Source organism: Manis pentadactyla, chromosome 8 (assembly GCF_030020395.1).
Source record: "Manis pentadactyla isolate mManPen7 chromosome 8, mManPen7.hap1, whole genome shotgun sequence".
Taxonomy (NCBI): Eukaryota; Metazoa; Chordata; class Mammalia; order Pholidota; family Manidae; genus Manis; species Manis pentadactyla.
The window spans coordinates 43,865,549-43,882,744 of NC_080026.1; the positions used below are offsets into that span (position 1 = coordinate 43,865,549).

General features: G+C 35.4%; 1 protein-coding gene across 14 annotated transcripts in view; it reads left to right on the plus strand.

Moving 5' to 3' along the window:
- The window catches only part of PTPN4 (protein tyrosine phosphatase non-receptor type 4), a 258,996-nt gene that overhangs the window by 82,510 nt on the left and 159,290 nt on the right, over window positions 1-17,196 (plus strand). For 2 of the 14 annotated variants that reach the window (XM_057505703.1, XM_057505704.1), the window contains exon 2: window positions 986-1,098. The exons of the other annotated variants lie outside the window; for them this stretch is intronic. In XM_057505703.1, the coding sequence (XP_057361686.1) occupies window positions 1,057-1,098 (42 nt within the window). In that variant the 5' untranslated portion in view covers window positions 986-1,056. The remainder of the gene's footprint in view (window positions 1-985; window positions 1,099-17,196) is intronic. 14 annotated transcript variants of the gene reach the window in all.

Below are 17,196 nucleotides of genomic sequence, written 5' to 3' on the forward strand. Positions count from 1 at the left end.
TACTAAATGCTTATAAGCACATCAGGTAAATGTAAAGGAAGAGCACAATGAGATGTCACAATACATCTATCCACTAGAAGAGTTAAAAGGAGTCTCACAATAGCAAGTGCTGACAAGGATGTGGACCAACTATTAAGAATTGCTGGCAAGACTTTAAAAGGATACAACCACTTTGGAAAGTAGTTGGCAGTTTCTTGTAAAATTAAACAAATTTAATATATACCACCCAGCAAACCCACTTTTCTGTATTTATCCAAGAGAAATGAAAACATGTTATATGAAACTGAATACAAATGATAGTAGCTTTATTCATAATAGCCCAAGCCTGAATTAACCATAACATCCTTCAATAAGCAAATGGATGAAAAATAATTGTGTTTTTATATAGTGGAACAATGTATGATACAATCTGTTACACCATTTATATTATAGAAAAAGCAAAACTGATACATAGTGACTGAAAGTGCATCAGTGGTTGCCTGGCAGGCTGGGGTACTGATTTGCAAAGGACACAGGGAACATTTTAAGATTGATGAAAGTACATTGATTGTGATGGTGGTATGCTGACTTGTGTCTATTTGTCACAGCTTACACTGTGCATTGGAAATGAGTATAGTCGATCTGGCTAGATCCACCGTCCATATTCTGGGTGAACAATTATCTCCATCCATTTAAAAAAATTTCCAACTGCTTTTTCCTGGGGCTCTGGATCTTCCTGTGCATGCAAAACTTTAAGTGTCAACCAGTTAAATTTTTATGGTGGCTTTTATGTAGTTTTTAGAGCTAGTCCTTTCTGCTGCTTCCTCCTTTTCAGAATTTCCTCCTGATTTATTTTGGGGTTGCTCTGCCACTCCTGCCTGAACTCTGTCCATTGGCACCTGGAGTCAGTAATGCAGTCTCATGATTAGTGCATGATTTGAGACTACTTCAGGCAAAAAACTGCAAATGTATAAGTCTCACTCATTGCAGTTTTTCTGTTTTTCAGGAGTGGACTTAGCTTCTATTTCTGCCTCTTTTGTTGCTCCCCAACATCAAATATTGCATGTGTGTGCTCATATGCACACAATAAAAATCAGTGCCATAAGCAGACAAGAAATTGTAAGTATTTCTTAGAAGATTCAGTGCTGACAAAGGTTGGTGGAAGAACCAAACAGGATACCCCTCCAAAAAATGAGTGAAGAACTTGTAGAGGCTTTATTTTTGAAAAGAAAGTTAAAATACAGACCACAGGCTGGAGGGAAACACTTAACATATATAACATATTATGTAAAAGAGTTTCTACAAATAATAATTTAAAGTCAGGTAACCTAATAGAAAAATGTCGAGATGCCATGAACAGAAAGTATGAATGACAAACATACAACAAGATACTCAGTTGCACTAGTAAATCAGGGAGAGGTCAAATAAAATTACAATCAGCACTCTTTGCATACTGAATTAGCAAAAATGTAAAGATTCATAATACTTATATCTGAAAGGATCAGGGCAAAGTGGATTCTTAAGACACTGTTGGTGAGAAAGTAAAAACCTTTTTGGAAGCTAGATGGCAGCATGTATTAAAATTTAAAATTTGTACAAGGATTTCTCTTGCAGACTCATTTGTAATAGGAAATAGTAATAGAAAAAGCTGAAATGCTCATTCATAGGAGAAGAGTTAATAAAGTATAGGACAACCACCAAAAGGCAAAAAGTGCTTTCATTCAAAAGACTGAAGTATTTATGCTAACATGGAAGACCACAAAATACACAGTGAAGTAAATAGTCCAAAACAAGTAAATAAATAAAATTAAAGTCAAAGTTAAAACAAATCATACCTAATAAGTATATTAAAATCCACATATATATTAAAATTACTGTATATGTGTGTATACCACAGCATTACTAATACATGAACAGCAGTTACCTCTAAGGAGGAAAGTGTAAGATTGGTAGAGTCATGATGAAGGACTTATATGTTTTATGTTGCTTGGTGTGTGTGTGTGTGTGTGTGTGTGTGTGTGACTTTAATATGTTACTTTGATACTGTTTTCATAATAATTTTCCTGTAGAAAACAAAAGGGTGATTATTCATCCAAACTTGATTATAATTCCATATCTTTTGGGAAGCTTTAAAAAATGCTTATTCATACTCCATGATTAGGGATTTATCATTATTTGATTTGTGCAGTAAAGTTCCCTTTGTGAGTCTGATACTTACTGACCAACTTTTACAGTAACATTTGGTCACCTAATTTTACATACAAAGAAGGAGATTCTCAAGAGGTTTAAGGGGAGCTGTAGTGGGAAAGTATTCAGACCAGGATTCACGTCAGGCATTGTTTTCATTGTGTTTTTTTGTTTATTTTTTAAGTCTATGCAGGGTAGCATAACTAGTGAAGAGCAAAGTTGGGATCAAATCTGTTTTCCTCAACTTTTCTTTTCACTGTGCCATTGAGCCTACCTTTAATTTACTTTTATAGCTAGATTTTTAGTTAGAATTTTTAGTTAAAACCAAACTAAGCCTGCACATGGTGGCTTTTTAGTATTCTTTTTGTGGAAGATGTTCAGGTCACATGGAAACAAATGCCGTTAATGTTTCCCTTAATCCCAACTGTCTAACCTGATTTGCAACAAGAAACGGGATTGATTTATAAGAGAAATAAAAGGTTAATATCACAATGTATACAACTACCATCAAGACAAATAACAGTAGCTAGGTTCCTGAAAATGGTTAGATATGGACCATTTTTCAGATTAGATGTATACTCACTTATTCTGTGCTATAGTTGCTTTCTCTTTCTGAAATATCTTATATTTACCTTGACTTGCATCCCTCATCCCTCACCCTTGTCCTTTCTCCTCCAACTTCACATTTTTTAAGACTCAGAAGCCTTACTTTCTCTTTAAAAACTTTCCTTACTATCACCACCCCAAGGTACAGTTTAACTCTTTTCTCTTGTATTCTATGGCAGTTACAGTAATATTTTCTTGGAGTGATACGTTTCATGACTCAACAGATTTCTTGAAACTAGTCTTTATCTCACCCCAGTATGTGGCACAGTGCCTCACATACAATAGGCTTCAAGTAATGCAAATAATGAAATAGTTAAGAAAAAATATACAATTTCAAACATGATACCATGGAAGAGTGTAAACTAGCCAATCTCCAAAGTAATATAGAGGAAGATGAATAAGGAGGTAAATATATGGTTGTGTATTTGTACATATTGTTTTCTTAAAAATACTGTACTATTTTCTTAAAAAGTAAGGCTGTTTTAGAATCTTTAAAGTTAATTACTTTAAACAAGCTTAGTTTGTCCAAAGTAATACACCAGTATGTCCAGTTTGTACCCATTTGGTATTCCATCATAATCATTACTATTTGTTCTTTTTAGCCTTGTGCATATACATCTTATTAAATGTATTTGTTGTATTTTCTCTGTGTGTTTCTCTCATTCCTCCTTCCCTTCCCTTCCTTCTTTCTCTCCTTTTTTCTCACTATATAACTGTATCTTTTCTAAAATAGTTTGCTTTTTTCATTGTAATAAAAAATTACTTTTAATATAAATTTAAGGGAACATATAATGTTAGGAATAGATCAGATATTAACAGTTAAAAATGGTTAGTAAAGACAAATCTTTTGATCATTTTCCCATAGGATTTTAATTGGTGAAATAAAAAATTTCTACATCTTGGAATTTTTTTTAAGTTGTATTTATAGGATTGCCAATATGTATGCACAAAATTAGTTTCTTCCCAGTTTCTCAGTTTGCTGTAACAGAGAAAAAATTTTCTTTTTTACAGTATACACACTTGGAACAGTAATCTTGACAAAAAGTACTAATTGAACCACTTGGTCAGTAAGTAATAAGTAACCCCTTTAGCTCTCTGTGATTATTGGGGTATACTGTGTTCTTAACCAAACGGAAGGTCAAATTAATTGTCTTAAAATTTTTTAGATACACATGTGCACAAATAAAATCACAAGAGATGAAATTATCTTTGCCCTTGATTTATCTTCTTATATTCTAACTTATTTCATCTGAGAAGTTGAAAAACACTCTCAGTTGCTGCTTTAGTGTTTGGATGAATTTCAAAAGGGATCTATTTCTGTAATATCTATCTATATTCTTTGGTGTTGCACTGTATTAGGAAGTTGTATGTGTAGAATTCTGAGACTTTGAAAATAATCCATTATATATATATTTTTTTATGGAGATTGACTCAGAATAATATCCTTAACATGAAGCCCTTTTTATTTTCCTTTTTGCTTTGTTCTCCTTTAAGATGAAGTCTTCAAACAAGTGTAAAGTATTCTTTGTTATCTGAACTCCACTGCTCCAAACATTTTTATTTTGCAATATTTCAAATATACAAAAAAGTACAGAAAAAAATGTATATATGTATAAACTTAGCTTAAGAAATAAAACACTGTATGTAAGATGGCAGACTAGGAAGGTCCAGGCCTTTGTTCTCCCACGAAACATCAAAAAACAACTTTAGACTGAGTCAAGTAACCATAAAGGAACTCTGGAAACCAGTCAGAGATCTACAACTAAGCAAACAATCAAGACAAAGCCACATGCAAAATGGTAGGATATTTTATGGCATTTTACACTTGTCCTATCCTTTCCCAGCATGCACGTTGTGGTGATTTGTCCTATCCTTTCCCAGCATGCACGTTGTGGTGAGGAGGAACTAGCCTAATTCTTGACTCCCTCCCTTGGGACAGAAGAAGCAAGGTGGAACTTGTTTGCAACACTATGTATATGCTGCCCAAGGGACTGCTTTTGGTCTTACCTTACTTGGAGTTTAGATAGGGAATAGCAGCAGTTTGGATTTCAGACTGGAAGCCACAAAAGGCAGTGGCAGAGGCTGCAATGCATGAAAACTGCAGGGGCACTGCAAACCCATGGACATCTGGATATCAGGAGAATACAGTAGAACATCTAAAGCTTTGAGAAGTAGACGAGGTAAGGAAATTAGACATTTTAACCAGACAGTGGAAATAGGGGATTAAAACACATATGCACATGCATACACCCACACATATACACACACAGGCCCAGAGAGAACAAATGCTCAAGTTGCAGGAGAGCTCCACCCAACCTCTCCAGTCTAGATAAGCCCTCCCTCACCCATGTAATTACCTATTGATATGGAGATGGACTACTTCTCTCCATCCCTTAGAAACACCTCTTGATGTGGAGATGCACTAAAGCCAGGTGAGAGATTCTGGAAATATTGCAATTTTACCCACATGGGGAATGGGGTGTGGGGAGCTGTGGAGACTTACAGGGATTGTTTGAGAGGAGGTACATGCTATGGAAGCAGCCAGGTGGGTCAGCTCATTGCTTCCTATGGGCCATGTGGTAAATAGTTAGCAACATTTACCTATAAGTTTACCTTTAAGTGTGAATACTTGAATTACCTAGGCAAGTCAATACCCACAGAGAGCTGGTGACATCAAGAGAAATTTTAAAAATCCCCTTTGTCCAGGAGACTACCAATCACAACTCACTAGCAACACTGTCTGTCTATCCTTCACCAGTTATTGGGGTCAAGCTGTATGTCTTTGTTGTCCACAAGTAGGCAGACATAGAAAAGATTCATAAAGAAGCTGACGGAGTTTCAGCTGGAAAAATAAGCACTTAACAAAACAGACACCAGCATTTGAGGAAGGCCAGCACTATGAATGAGAAAATTTTACACTTCTGGATATAGGAGAGCAGTCTGTAAAAACAAATAACAGTACCAGTCTTGGAGTCAATAAAGAGATGAATTTTTCGCATGTACAATGCTTAGAACAATGCTTGGGACATAGTGAATGCTTGATAGATACTAATTTATTCATCCTAGCCAACATTTGTTATCTCTTGTTTAAAGCAAAAGAAAATAACTAATTCACATTGGCATGATTAGAGAGGATATTACATGCATACAAAGGGATCAGTGAAAGATTTTGGAAATGATAAATGTAATTGTCAAGTAAAACTCACTGATTAGAATAGAGAAAATGCTGTGGAAGAGAATGCTTAGCACATTAATGGATGCAGCAAATAAATAATAATTCAAGGCAAATAGGATATTTTAGTAACACAGTTAACAAGTTTAATCAGACAATCATAACCTACTTTTTTCCCCAAATACTACATTTTGGAAAATAGGAAATTAACTTGCAAATATGAAACATTTTGCAGAATTAAGAAATTCTACCAAGGGGAAAAGAGCAATTAATTTTGAGAAGACTATAAACAGAACTCTATGCTTAAATTGAAACTCCTTCATGAATTGATAGACTAGAAGGTAGCTATTAAAAATTTTTTTTCAGATACAACTAACATACTAGTTTTGAGTATACAACATAATAATTAAATATTTATAAATATAGTGACATAATCACTGCAATTAAGTCTAGTTGACATCCATCACCACACAGTTACAAATTTTTTTTCTTGTCATGAAAACTTTTAAGATACACTCTCTCTGTGACTTTCAAATATACAATGAGTTAACTATCCTTAATAATAAAATATGAACTATACTCACTATGTTGTGCATAACATCCCCAGAACTTCCTTATTTTATAACTGGAAGTTTGTATCTTTTAACCCCCTTCATACATATTGCATGCAATATCTGGCAGCTAGCCAGTCTGTTCTTTGTTTTTGAGCTCAGCATTCTGTTTTTGTTGCTGCATCTTAGATTTCACATGTACGTGAGATCATATAGTATTTGTCTTTCTCTCTCAGACTTATTTCATTTAGCATAATGCCCTCAAAGTCCATAAATGGTCCCAGATGGCAAGATTTCCTATTTTTTTCACAGCAGAACAGTATTCCACTTAATATATATATATATGTATACATCACAGTTTCTTTATCCATTCATTCACCAGTGGAAACTTAGGGTGCTTCTATATCTTGGCTATTGTAAATAATGATGCAGTGAACATGGGTCTTCAACTTAGTGTTTTCATTTTCTTTGGATAAATACCAGAAGTGGAATTGCTGGATCATATAGAAGTTCTATTTTTAATTTCTTTGAGGAACTCCCATACTATTATCCATAATGGCTGCACCAACTCACATTCCTACCAACAGTGCACAAGAGTTCCTTTTCTCCACATCCTAGCCAACATTTTTTATCTCTTGTTTAAAGCCAGTGATTCCTTATTGATTTTCTGTATGGGTGATCTTTGGTGAAGGTGGGTATTAAAGTCCCCCACTATTACTATATTGCTGTCTATTTCATCTTTTAGGCCTGTTAATATTTTACATTAAAGCTTACATTCAAAAACTCAACAACAGTCTGACTTAAGTTTGAACACATTCTAAACCTCTACATTTTTACCCCCCCGAACACACCGTGTTCTTTTCACCTTTTGTATTAACAAAAATTATGGTGGTTATAGTTGTTTTACTAGTTTTGTCTTTTAAACTTCATACTAGATTTTAAGTGATTAACCTACCACCTTTACAGCATTATTCTGAATTTTACTATATATTTATTTACCTTTACCAGTGAGATTTATTCTTTCGTATGTTTTTCTGTTACTAATTAGCAACCTTTTGTTTCCATTTAAAGAAGTCCTTTTAACATTTCTTGTAAGGCTGGTCCAGTGGTGATGAACTACTTTAGTTTTTACTTGTCTGGAAAACTTCGGATCTCTCAATTCTGAAGGACAACTTTGTCAGGTAGAGTATTCTTGGTTGGCAGTTTCTTTTCTTTCAGCACTTTGAATATATTGTGACTTCTTGGCCTGAAAAGTTTCTGCTGAAAAATATACTTACAGTCTTATTTAGGGTTCCCTTTTATGTAACAAGTTGTTTTTTAAGACTTAAAAATTTAAGATTATTTTATTATCTTTAGCTTTTGATACTTTAATTATAATTAGTCTTGCTGTAGGTCTCTGGGTTCATCTATTTGGAATCTTTCTAGGTCCTTTCTTGGATCTGGATATCTGTTTCTTCAACTTAGAGGAGTTCTCAGTTATTACTTCTTCAAGTAAGTTTTATGCTTCCATTCTCTTCTCCTGGAACCCTTATAATATAAATTTTGGTCCACTTGATGTTGTCCCATAAGTTCCTTAAGCTGTCTTCACCCTTTTTCATTCATTTGAAATCTCTGATGGGCTGAGCTCTATTGTCCTGTCTTTTGAGCTGACTGATCCTTTCTTCTGCATCATCTAGGCTGCTATTGTATTTTTCAGTTCAGTAATTCTTCACTTCCATGACTTCTATTTGGTATGTATTTATATTTTCTCTGTTGAAATTCTCCTTGTTTTCATCCATTCTCCTGAGCTCAGTGAGCCTTTTTATGACTGTTACTTCTAACTCTATCAGTTAAATTACTTACCTCCTTTTTTTTTTGCTTAGGTTTTATCTTGGTCTTTTATTTAGAACATATACCTCTGTTGTTTTCTTTGGGGTGGGAGGTTCATGATTTTTTGGGTCTCTATTGGTTTCTGTGCATTAGATAAAACAGACATTCCCTGTCTTGAAGGAGTGGCCTCATATTGAACCTTATAGTTCAGCCCTGCCCTGGTTGTCTCTCAAACTTTTGTGACTTTTAGTGGCTCCCATTAGTTAAGGGTATGCCATGACTTATCAGTGACCCAAAGAGGAGGATCTGAGTCAGCACCTAGATTCAGGGTGATTGAAAGCCAGACCTCAAGCAGCAGCTTTTAAAGTATGCAATTATTACTTTTTCAGGGGAAGACTGGAAGATGAACATTTCTGTTGGTTCCCTCTGTGCTGAGCCATGGGGTGGTAGGCAGTTCAGAACTATTTCTTGGTTTGCTACTGCCCTGTTGAACCAATGAACACAAGCGCTGCTGGCCACCAGAGCCAGGCTATTGAGAGGTGTTCTCTGGGCAACAGGCACAAAAAGCCTAGGTAGCAGATGTGTACACAAGCTCCTTTTTTTAGAAACACCAACAACATAGGGGAGGGCAAAGAAGAGAATGCAAAGATGGTATCCACTGGCCTTCTTCACCATAGAATGCCTACGTAGGCTCTTAGATGTGTGCCAAACCAACACCCTGCCCCTTAGGCCAAAGCTCCAGTGCAAGCAAATAGGGCTCTTTACATGAAGACCGGGGATGTGTTTCTGCTAATCTTTGCACTGTGCCCTAGGGGTGGTAGCCAGCCAAAAAAATGTTTCATTTGTTATACTCCCAGGGGACCCATGAATGCAAGCCACATTGGCTGCCAGAACCAGGCAATCAAGGGGTGTGCCTTGGGTGACAGTAGAAAAACTGGGCACCACACACGTGTACAAGTTCTTCAAGAGACATTGGTGATTTGGAGCTTGACAGAGGTAGAGCTTGAAGGTACTGCATCTGAGGTTTCAGAAGAGGATTACAGTTGGCCCTTTAGATGTGTGTTTAATAAGAAGCCTGCCCCTCTGGCCAGAATTGTGAAGAGAAGCTAGTAGGCCTCTTTCACAGAAAGACTGGGAGCCTCAATCTATCCCCTTTCTGCTGTACCCTGGGAATGGCAACTGGTTAAGAACTCTTTTACTGTTTGTTACAGTCCTGTGGGACCAGTAAGCTTGGGCCCCACTAGCCACAATAGTTGAGCAATCTAAAGGTACCTCTGGGGCGGCAGCTGCAAAAATCAGGACTTCATACAAGGAATATATAAGCTCCTTTCCAAGAGATACTGGCAACCTGGAGCAAGGGAGAGAACAGAGATGGTGCCTGCCATCCTCTGTCTTTGAGAAATGTTTCATTAGGCCCCTAGATATGCATTAAATTAGATGCCTTCCTTTTAGGCAAGATGAACTAACAAGCCTCTTTCACAGCAAGTGTGGTCACTTTTCTATTGGCTGCTTCTGTTCTGCATCCTGGGGCAGGTGAGTCCATGCAAGGCCTTTAAGAACTGTTTCACTATAACCTTGTTGATCTTGTGGTCTCAAGCCACACTGGCTTTCAAAGCTAGGGGTTTTCAGAGATTGTCTGTTGTGTTCAGATCTTTTAAAAGTTGGGAAGTCAGATATGGAGTTCAACCCCTTCACTCTTCAAGGAGAAACTTGGGATTGTAAGTTCCCTTCCAGTTGTGGGTCCACTCTGGGGGTGTGTTTATGGCAAGATTGTGTTTTACCCTCTACAACCGAAGTCAAAGTTAGTTTTTTCTCATTTATCCAGTCTGTGGAGTTGCTCAACTAGGTTTTGGTTTTGTTTTGTTTTTTTCAGAGAAAATTGTTCTGTATATAGTTCTTGGATTTGGTGTGTCTGTGGGAGGAGGTGATTTAGGATCATCCTACATTGCCATATTGACCTGGAGACTCCCTACTAGTTATTAATACTTATTATGAATCCTTTCTAATTAAATACTACATTTTAAATTCATACATAGTGTATTGCAAACAATTAAGAATCTAATATAGATATATATAACACAGTAATTCAATTGGTACAACTCCTGGCACATAAATTATAGTGTGTGACAAAATGTAGGTAGTGATATATCAGTGCCCATTGATATAATGAATTAGAGGGCTTACAATACTTGCTTTCAATATAGAAAGTTACTGTAGGCAGCTCCATTCCCAATATGTACCCAAGAGAATTGAAAACATGTCCACACATAAAATTTAGTACACAGAAGTTTATAGAAGCATTATTCATAATAGCTAAAAGTGAAAGCAACTCAAATGTCCATTAATTGATGAATGGATAAACCAAAATTGCTGTATCAGTCCAATGTAATATTATTCATCAATGAAAAAGAATGATGTGCCACTCTGCGCCTTGTAGAGTGACCATAATTAAAGAGATGATTATTAATAAGGATGCAAAGAAATTGGGGTCCTAATACGTCAATAGTAGTAATGTAAAACATCACAGCCACTAAGGAAATAAATTAGGCAATTTCTTAAAAAGTTAAATATAGAATTAGCATCTGAAACAATACCACTCCTAGGCATAGACCTGAGAGAATTAAATCACATGTTTACACAAAAATTAGTATATAAATGTTTATAGCAGTACTACTATGACAACCAAAAGAAAGAAACAACCCAAATGTTAGTTATAAAATGGAAAAAGGTATTGTTAACATAGCTATAGCATGGATGAGCCATGAAAACATACTAAGTGAAGAAGCCCAACACAGAAGATCACCAGTTGTATTATTGCATTCACATGAAATGTCCAAAATAGGCAAATCCATAGACACAGTAAGTAGATTAGTAGTTGGTAGGAGGTGTAAATACAGGGTTATTGGGACTGATGGCTAGTAGATAAAGGATTTCTTCTAGGGATGATGCAAATACTCTGACATTATTTATGTTGATGTTTGCCCAACAGTGAATATAATAAATACATGAAGTATACACTTTAAAAAGGTGAATTTTATATTGTGTGAAATACAGCTCAATAATAGGTAATGCTATGTAAAAATAACGCTGTTTCTGACTCAGTAATTCCACTCCTAGAAATTTACTCAAAACAAAATCCCTGATTCAAAAGGACATGCACCCCTTATGTTTATCTCCGCATTGTTTCCAATAGCCAAGGTGTGGAAGCAACCTAAGTGTCCATCAATACATGGATAAAGAAGATGTAGTACATATACACAATGGAGTATTATTCAGCCATTAAAAGAAAAGAAATCCTGCCATTTCCAACAATATGGATGGACCTAGAGGGTATTATGCTCACTGAAATAAGCCAGGCAGAGAAAGACAAATACCCTATGATTTCATTTATTTGTGGAATATAAAAACAAAGCAAAACCGAAGGAACAAAACAGCATTAGACTTAGAGACACTGAGAAGTGACTAGTGGTTACCAAGGGGGAGGGGAGTGGGCAGAGGAGGGAGGGTGGGAGAAGGAGACTGTTGAACCACTGTGATGTATATTTGGTAATAAAAAATAATTTAAAAATAATGCTGACTGTGGTCACATGCATTTTATGTTTTGATAAATATTTAACAAGCTGTCCTATATTGAGATGGTACAGTTTAAATTTTTGTAAGCTATGTATAAATGCCTGATTTCCTCATAAAAATTTTCCTCAGATATTTCTGCAACAGCAAGAACTGTGGTACATCATTAAAATTTTCAACCTTTGGCAATGTTATTGCTGAAAAATAACCTAGTGTAGATTTCTTTTGTATTTCTCTAATTGTGATTGAGATTATCTTTTCATATACTTAAATGCCATTTATATTTCCTTTCCTGTGAACTTTCTATTTTTGTCCATTACCTGTTTTTCTTAGTGTTGGTCTTTTTCTTATTGATTGGTAGAACATGTTTATATATTATCTTTTTTTCCAGCTTTTTCTTTTGACTTAGTGATGTGTTTTTACTATGAACACTGTCTTTACTGCCCAGCAGTGCTCTTATAGCATTGTTTGATCTTCATGGTTTAAGCCAAGAACCTAAGTCTTATCTCAACGACATCACTGATAAAGTCTGTTAAATTTCTCATTGCTTATCATTGTACTCCCTCTAAGCTATGTCACCTGAACACATCTATTGGTGTACATAAATGTGTTTATACCTCTGGTATCCGAATATTTTGAAGAGGAGCTGAGAGTGGAAGACAGACTTTGGATAGATGAACTGATCCTAAATTTTGGTGTTAGACCATCATTAAAATGAGTGTAATTTATGACAGTTTTTAGAAAATGTGAAGAACAAAATCACTAGGTTTATAGATGGGTGGGAAGATGGATAAATCACTGGATATATAGGGGAAGCAAATGTGTTAAGGAGGGGTGAAAACAAGCTTATTATTGTCACAGTAAGATACTTCCACCCACCAACTGTTGAGGCATTCAGGATTAGTCAGTTCTTCACCAAACTTTTTTTTTTTTTAATCAAACATACATCATAGTGGTTCAGCAATCCTCCTCCCCCTTGGTAACCACTAGTCACTTCTCAGTGTCTATGACTCTAATGCTGTTTTGTTCCTTCAGTTTTGCTTTGTTTTATATTCCACAAATAAGTGAAATCACAGGATATTTGTCTTTCTCCGCCTGGCTTATTTCAGTGAGCATAATACCATCCAAATTTTTGGAAATGGCAAAATTTCTTTTCTTTTTATGGCTGAAAAACATTCTATTGTGCATATGTACCACATCTTTATCCATTCATGTATTAATGGACACTTAGGTTGCTTCCTTATCTTGGCTATTGCAAACAGTGTGGCAATAAACATAGGGGTGCATATGTCTCTTTGAATCAGGGATTTTGTTTTCTTTGAGTAAATTCCTAGGAGTAGAATTACTGAGTCAAATGGTATTTCTATTTTTAGTTTTTTGAGGAACCTCCATACTGCTTTCCACAACAGTTGGCACCAATTTACAATACCACCAATAGTGTAGGGGGGTTCCCCTTTCTCTGCATCCTCACCAGGATTTATTGTTCTCGTGTTTTGGATAGTGGCTATTCTTACTGATATGAGGTGATACCTCATTGTGTATTTAATTTGCATTTCCCTGATGATTAGCAATGTGGAGCATCTTTTTATGTGCCTATTGGTCATTTGTATTTATTCTTTGGAGATGTGTCTGTTCAGGTCCTCTGCCCATTTTTGACCAGGTTATTTGTTTTTTGGTTGTTGAGACATATGAGTTCTTTATATATTTTGGATGTTAACCCCATATCAGATGAGTCATTTATTAATATATTCTCCCCTATGGTCGGGTGCCTTTTTGTTCTATTGATGGTGTCCTTTCTGTACAGAAGCTTTTTAGTTTGAGGTAGTCCTACTTGTTCATTTTTTATTTTGTTTCCCTTGTCTGAGGAGATGTGTTCAGGAAAAGTTGCTTGTGTTTATATTCAAGAGGTTTTTGCCTATTTTATTCTAAAAGTTTTATGGTTTCATGACTTACATTCAGGTCTTTGATCCATTTTGAGTTTACTTTTGTGTATGGACTTGGACAATAATCCAGTTTCATCCTTTTACTTGTAGCTGTCCAGTTTTGCCAAAACCAGTTGTTGAAGAGGCTGTCTTTTCTCCGTTGTATATTCATGGCACCTATATCATATATTAATTGACCATATATGCATGCATTTAAATCTGGGCTCTCTCTTCTTTTCCATTGATCTATGGATCTGTTCTTGTGCCAGTACCAAATTGTTTTGATTACTGTAGCTTTGTAGTAGAGCTTGAAGTCAGGGAGCGTATCTCCCCATCTTTGTTCTTCTTTCTCAGGATTGCTTTGGTTATTTGGGTTGTTTTGTGGTTCCAAATGAATCTTAGAACTATTTGTTCTAGTTTGTTAAAGAATGCTGTTAGTATTTTGATAGTGATGTCATTGAATCTGTAAATTGCTTTGGGCAAGATGGTCATTTTGACAATATTAATTCTTCCTATTCATGAGCATGGGATAGATTTCCATTTTTTGGTGTCTTCTTTAATTCCTCTCTTGAGTGTCTTTAGTTTTCATAGTATAGGTCTTCCACCTCCTTGGTTAAGTTTATTTCCAGGTATTTTATTGTTTCTGATGCAATTGTAAATGGAGTTGTTTTCCCGATTTCTCTTTCTGCTAGTTTGTTGTTAGTATATAGGAATAAAACCGATTTCTGTGTATTAATTTGTATCCTGAAACTTTGCTGAATTCAGTTACTAGTTTTACCAGTTTTTTGGTGGATTCTTTAGGGTTTTCTATGCATATGTCATCAGCAAATAGTGACAGTTTAACTTCTTCCTTCCCAATTTGGATGCCTTTTATCTTTTTACCTTGTCTGATTGTGTGGCTAGGACCTCCAGTACTATGTTGAATAAAAGTGGGGAGAGTGGGCATTCTTGTCTTGTTCCTGATCTTAAAGGAAAAACTTGCAGCTTCTTGCTGTTAAATATGATGTTGGCTGTGGGTTTGTCATATATGGCCTTCATTATGTTGAGGTACGTATTCTCTATACCCATTTTGTTGAGAGTTTTTATCATGAATGGATGTTGAATTTTGTCAGATGCTTTTATTGCATCTATTGAGATAATCATGGGCTTTTTATTGTTTTTTTAAGGTAGTATGTGATATTGATTCATTTACGAATATGGTACCATCCTTCCATCCCTGGAATAAATCCCATTTGGTCATGATGGATGATCTCTTTGATGTATTGTTTGATTCAGTTTGGTAACATTTTTTTTATTGAGTATTTTTACATATATGTTCATCAGGGATATTGGTCTATAATTTTCTTTTTTTATGGTGTCTTTGTCTGGTTTTGGTATTGGTGATGCTGACCTCACAGAATGAGTTTGGAAGTATTCCCTCCTCTTCTGTGTTTTGGAATCCTTTAAGGAGGATGGGTATTAGCTCTTCTTTGAATGTTTCGTAGAACTCAGCTCTGAAATCATTTGAACCTGGAGTTTTGTTTTGAGAAAGTTTTTTATTACAAATTCAATTTCATTGCCAGTAATTGATCTGGTCAGATTTTTCCTTAGAAGGTTGTATTCTAGAAAATTGTCCATTTCATCTAAGTTGGCCAATTATTTGGCATATAATTTTTCATAGTATTCTCTAACAATTCTTTTTATTTCTGCAATATCTGTTGTGATTATTCCATCTTCATATCTACTTCTGTTTATGTGTGTACACTCTCTTTTTTTCTTGATATGTCTAGCTAGGGGTTTATCTATTTTGTTTCTTTCCTCAAAGAACCAGCTCCTGGTTTCATTGATTTTTTTTTTTTCCTATCGTTTTATTCTTCTCTTTTATTTATTTCTGCTCTGATCTTTATTACGTCCTTCTTCCTACCGACTTTGGGTTTCATTTGTTCTTTTTCTAGTTTAATTGTGATTTTAAACTGTTTATTTGTGGTGGTTCTTCTTTTTGGAGTAAGCCTGTATTGCTATGTACTATTAGAACAACTTTTGCCACATCCCATAGATTTTGGGCTGTTGTGTCTGTCTTCATTTGTCTCCATGTATTGCTTAATTTCTGTTTTTATTTGTTCATTGATCCATTGATTATTTAGAAGCATGTTGTTTAGCCTGCATGATTTTGTAAGTCTTTTGACTTTCTCTGTGTAATTTATTTCTAGTTTCATACCATTGTGGTCTGAGAAGCTGCTTGACACACTTTCAGTCTTTTTGAATTCATTGTGGCTGTTCTTGTGGTCTAGTATGTGATCTATTTTAGAGAATGTTCTGTGTACACTTTGGAAAAATGTGTATCCTGCTGCTTTTGGATAGAGTGTTCTGTAGGTGTCTATTAAGTCCATTTGATCTAATGTATTGCTCAGTGGTTCTGTTTCCTTATTTGTTTTCTGTCTGGTTGATCTGTCTGTTAATGTGAGTGGTGTGTTAAAGTCTCTTAAAATGAATGTGTTACAATCTGTTTCCTCCTTTAATTCTGTTAGTATTTGTTTTACTTAGTTAGGTGTTCCTATGTTGGGCACAAAGATATTTATAGTAGTTACATCCTCTTGCTGGACTGATCCCTTTATCATTATGTAATGTCTTTCTTTGTCTCTTGTTACTTTCCTTGTTTTGAAATCTAGTTTGTCTGATAAAAGTACTGCTACTGCTGCTTTTTATCCCTATTATTTGCATGTAACATCTTTTTCCATTCCTTCACTTTTAGTCTGTGTATGTCTTTGGGTCTGAAAAGAGTCTCTTCTAGGCAGCATATAGATAGGTCTTGTTTTTTTAATCTGTTCTGCTCCTGTATGTCTTTTGATCAGTGCTTTCAGTCCATTTACACGTAAGTTTATACTTGACAGATGTGTACCTATTGCCATAGTAGTAATTGTTTTCTGGCTATTTTTTATTGCTCCTCTCTGTTCCTTTCTTCCTATCTTACACACTTCTCTTGCTATGGATGGTTTTCTTTAGTGTTGTAATGGGATTTCCCTCTTTTATTTTTTTAATAATTTTTTTGTGTGTATTTATTGTAGGCTTTACTTTTGTGGTTATCAAAGGTTCATGTATACCTTCTTTTCTATATAATAGGCTATCTTAAATTGCTGATTACTCTATTTCAAACACAATCTACAGGTGCTTCTTTTCCTTCTTCATCCTCCACATTTTTCTCTTTATTTTTCTTTTTTCTTTTCATATCATTAATATAAAATCACATGAGCAACATTGTGGTTACTAGATTCCCCCCATTATCATGCCCCCAGCGCATACCCCATTACAGCATTACAGTCACTGTCCATCAGTGTAATAAGATGCTGTAGAGTCACTACTTGTCTTCTCTGTGCTATACTGCCTTCCCTGTGCATCTCCACCCCACGTTATGTGTGCTAAT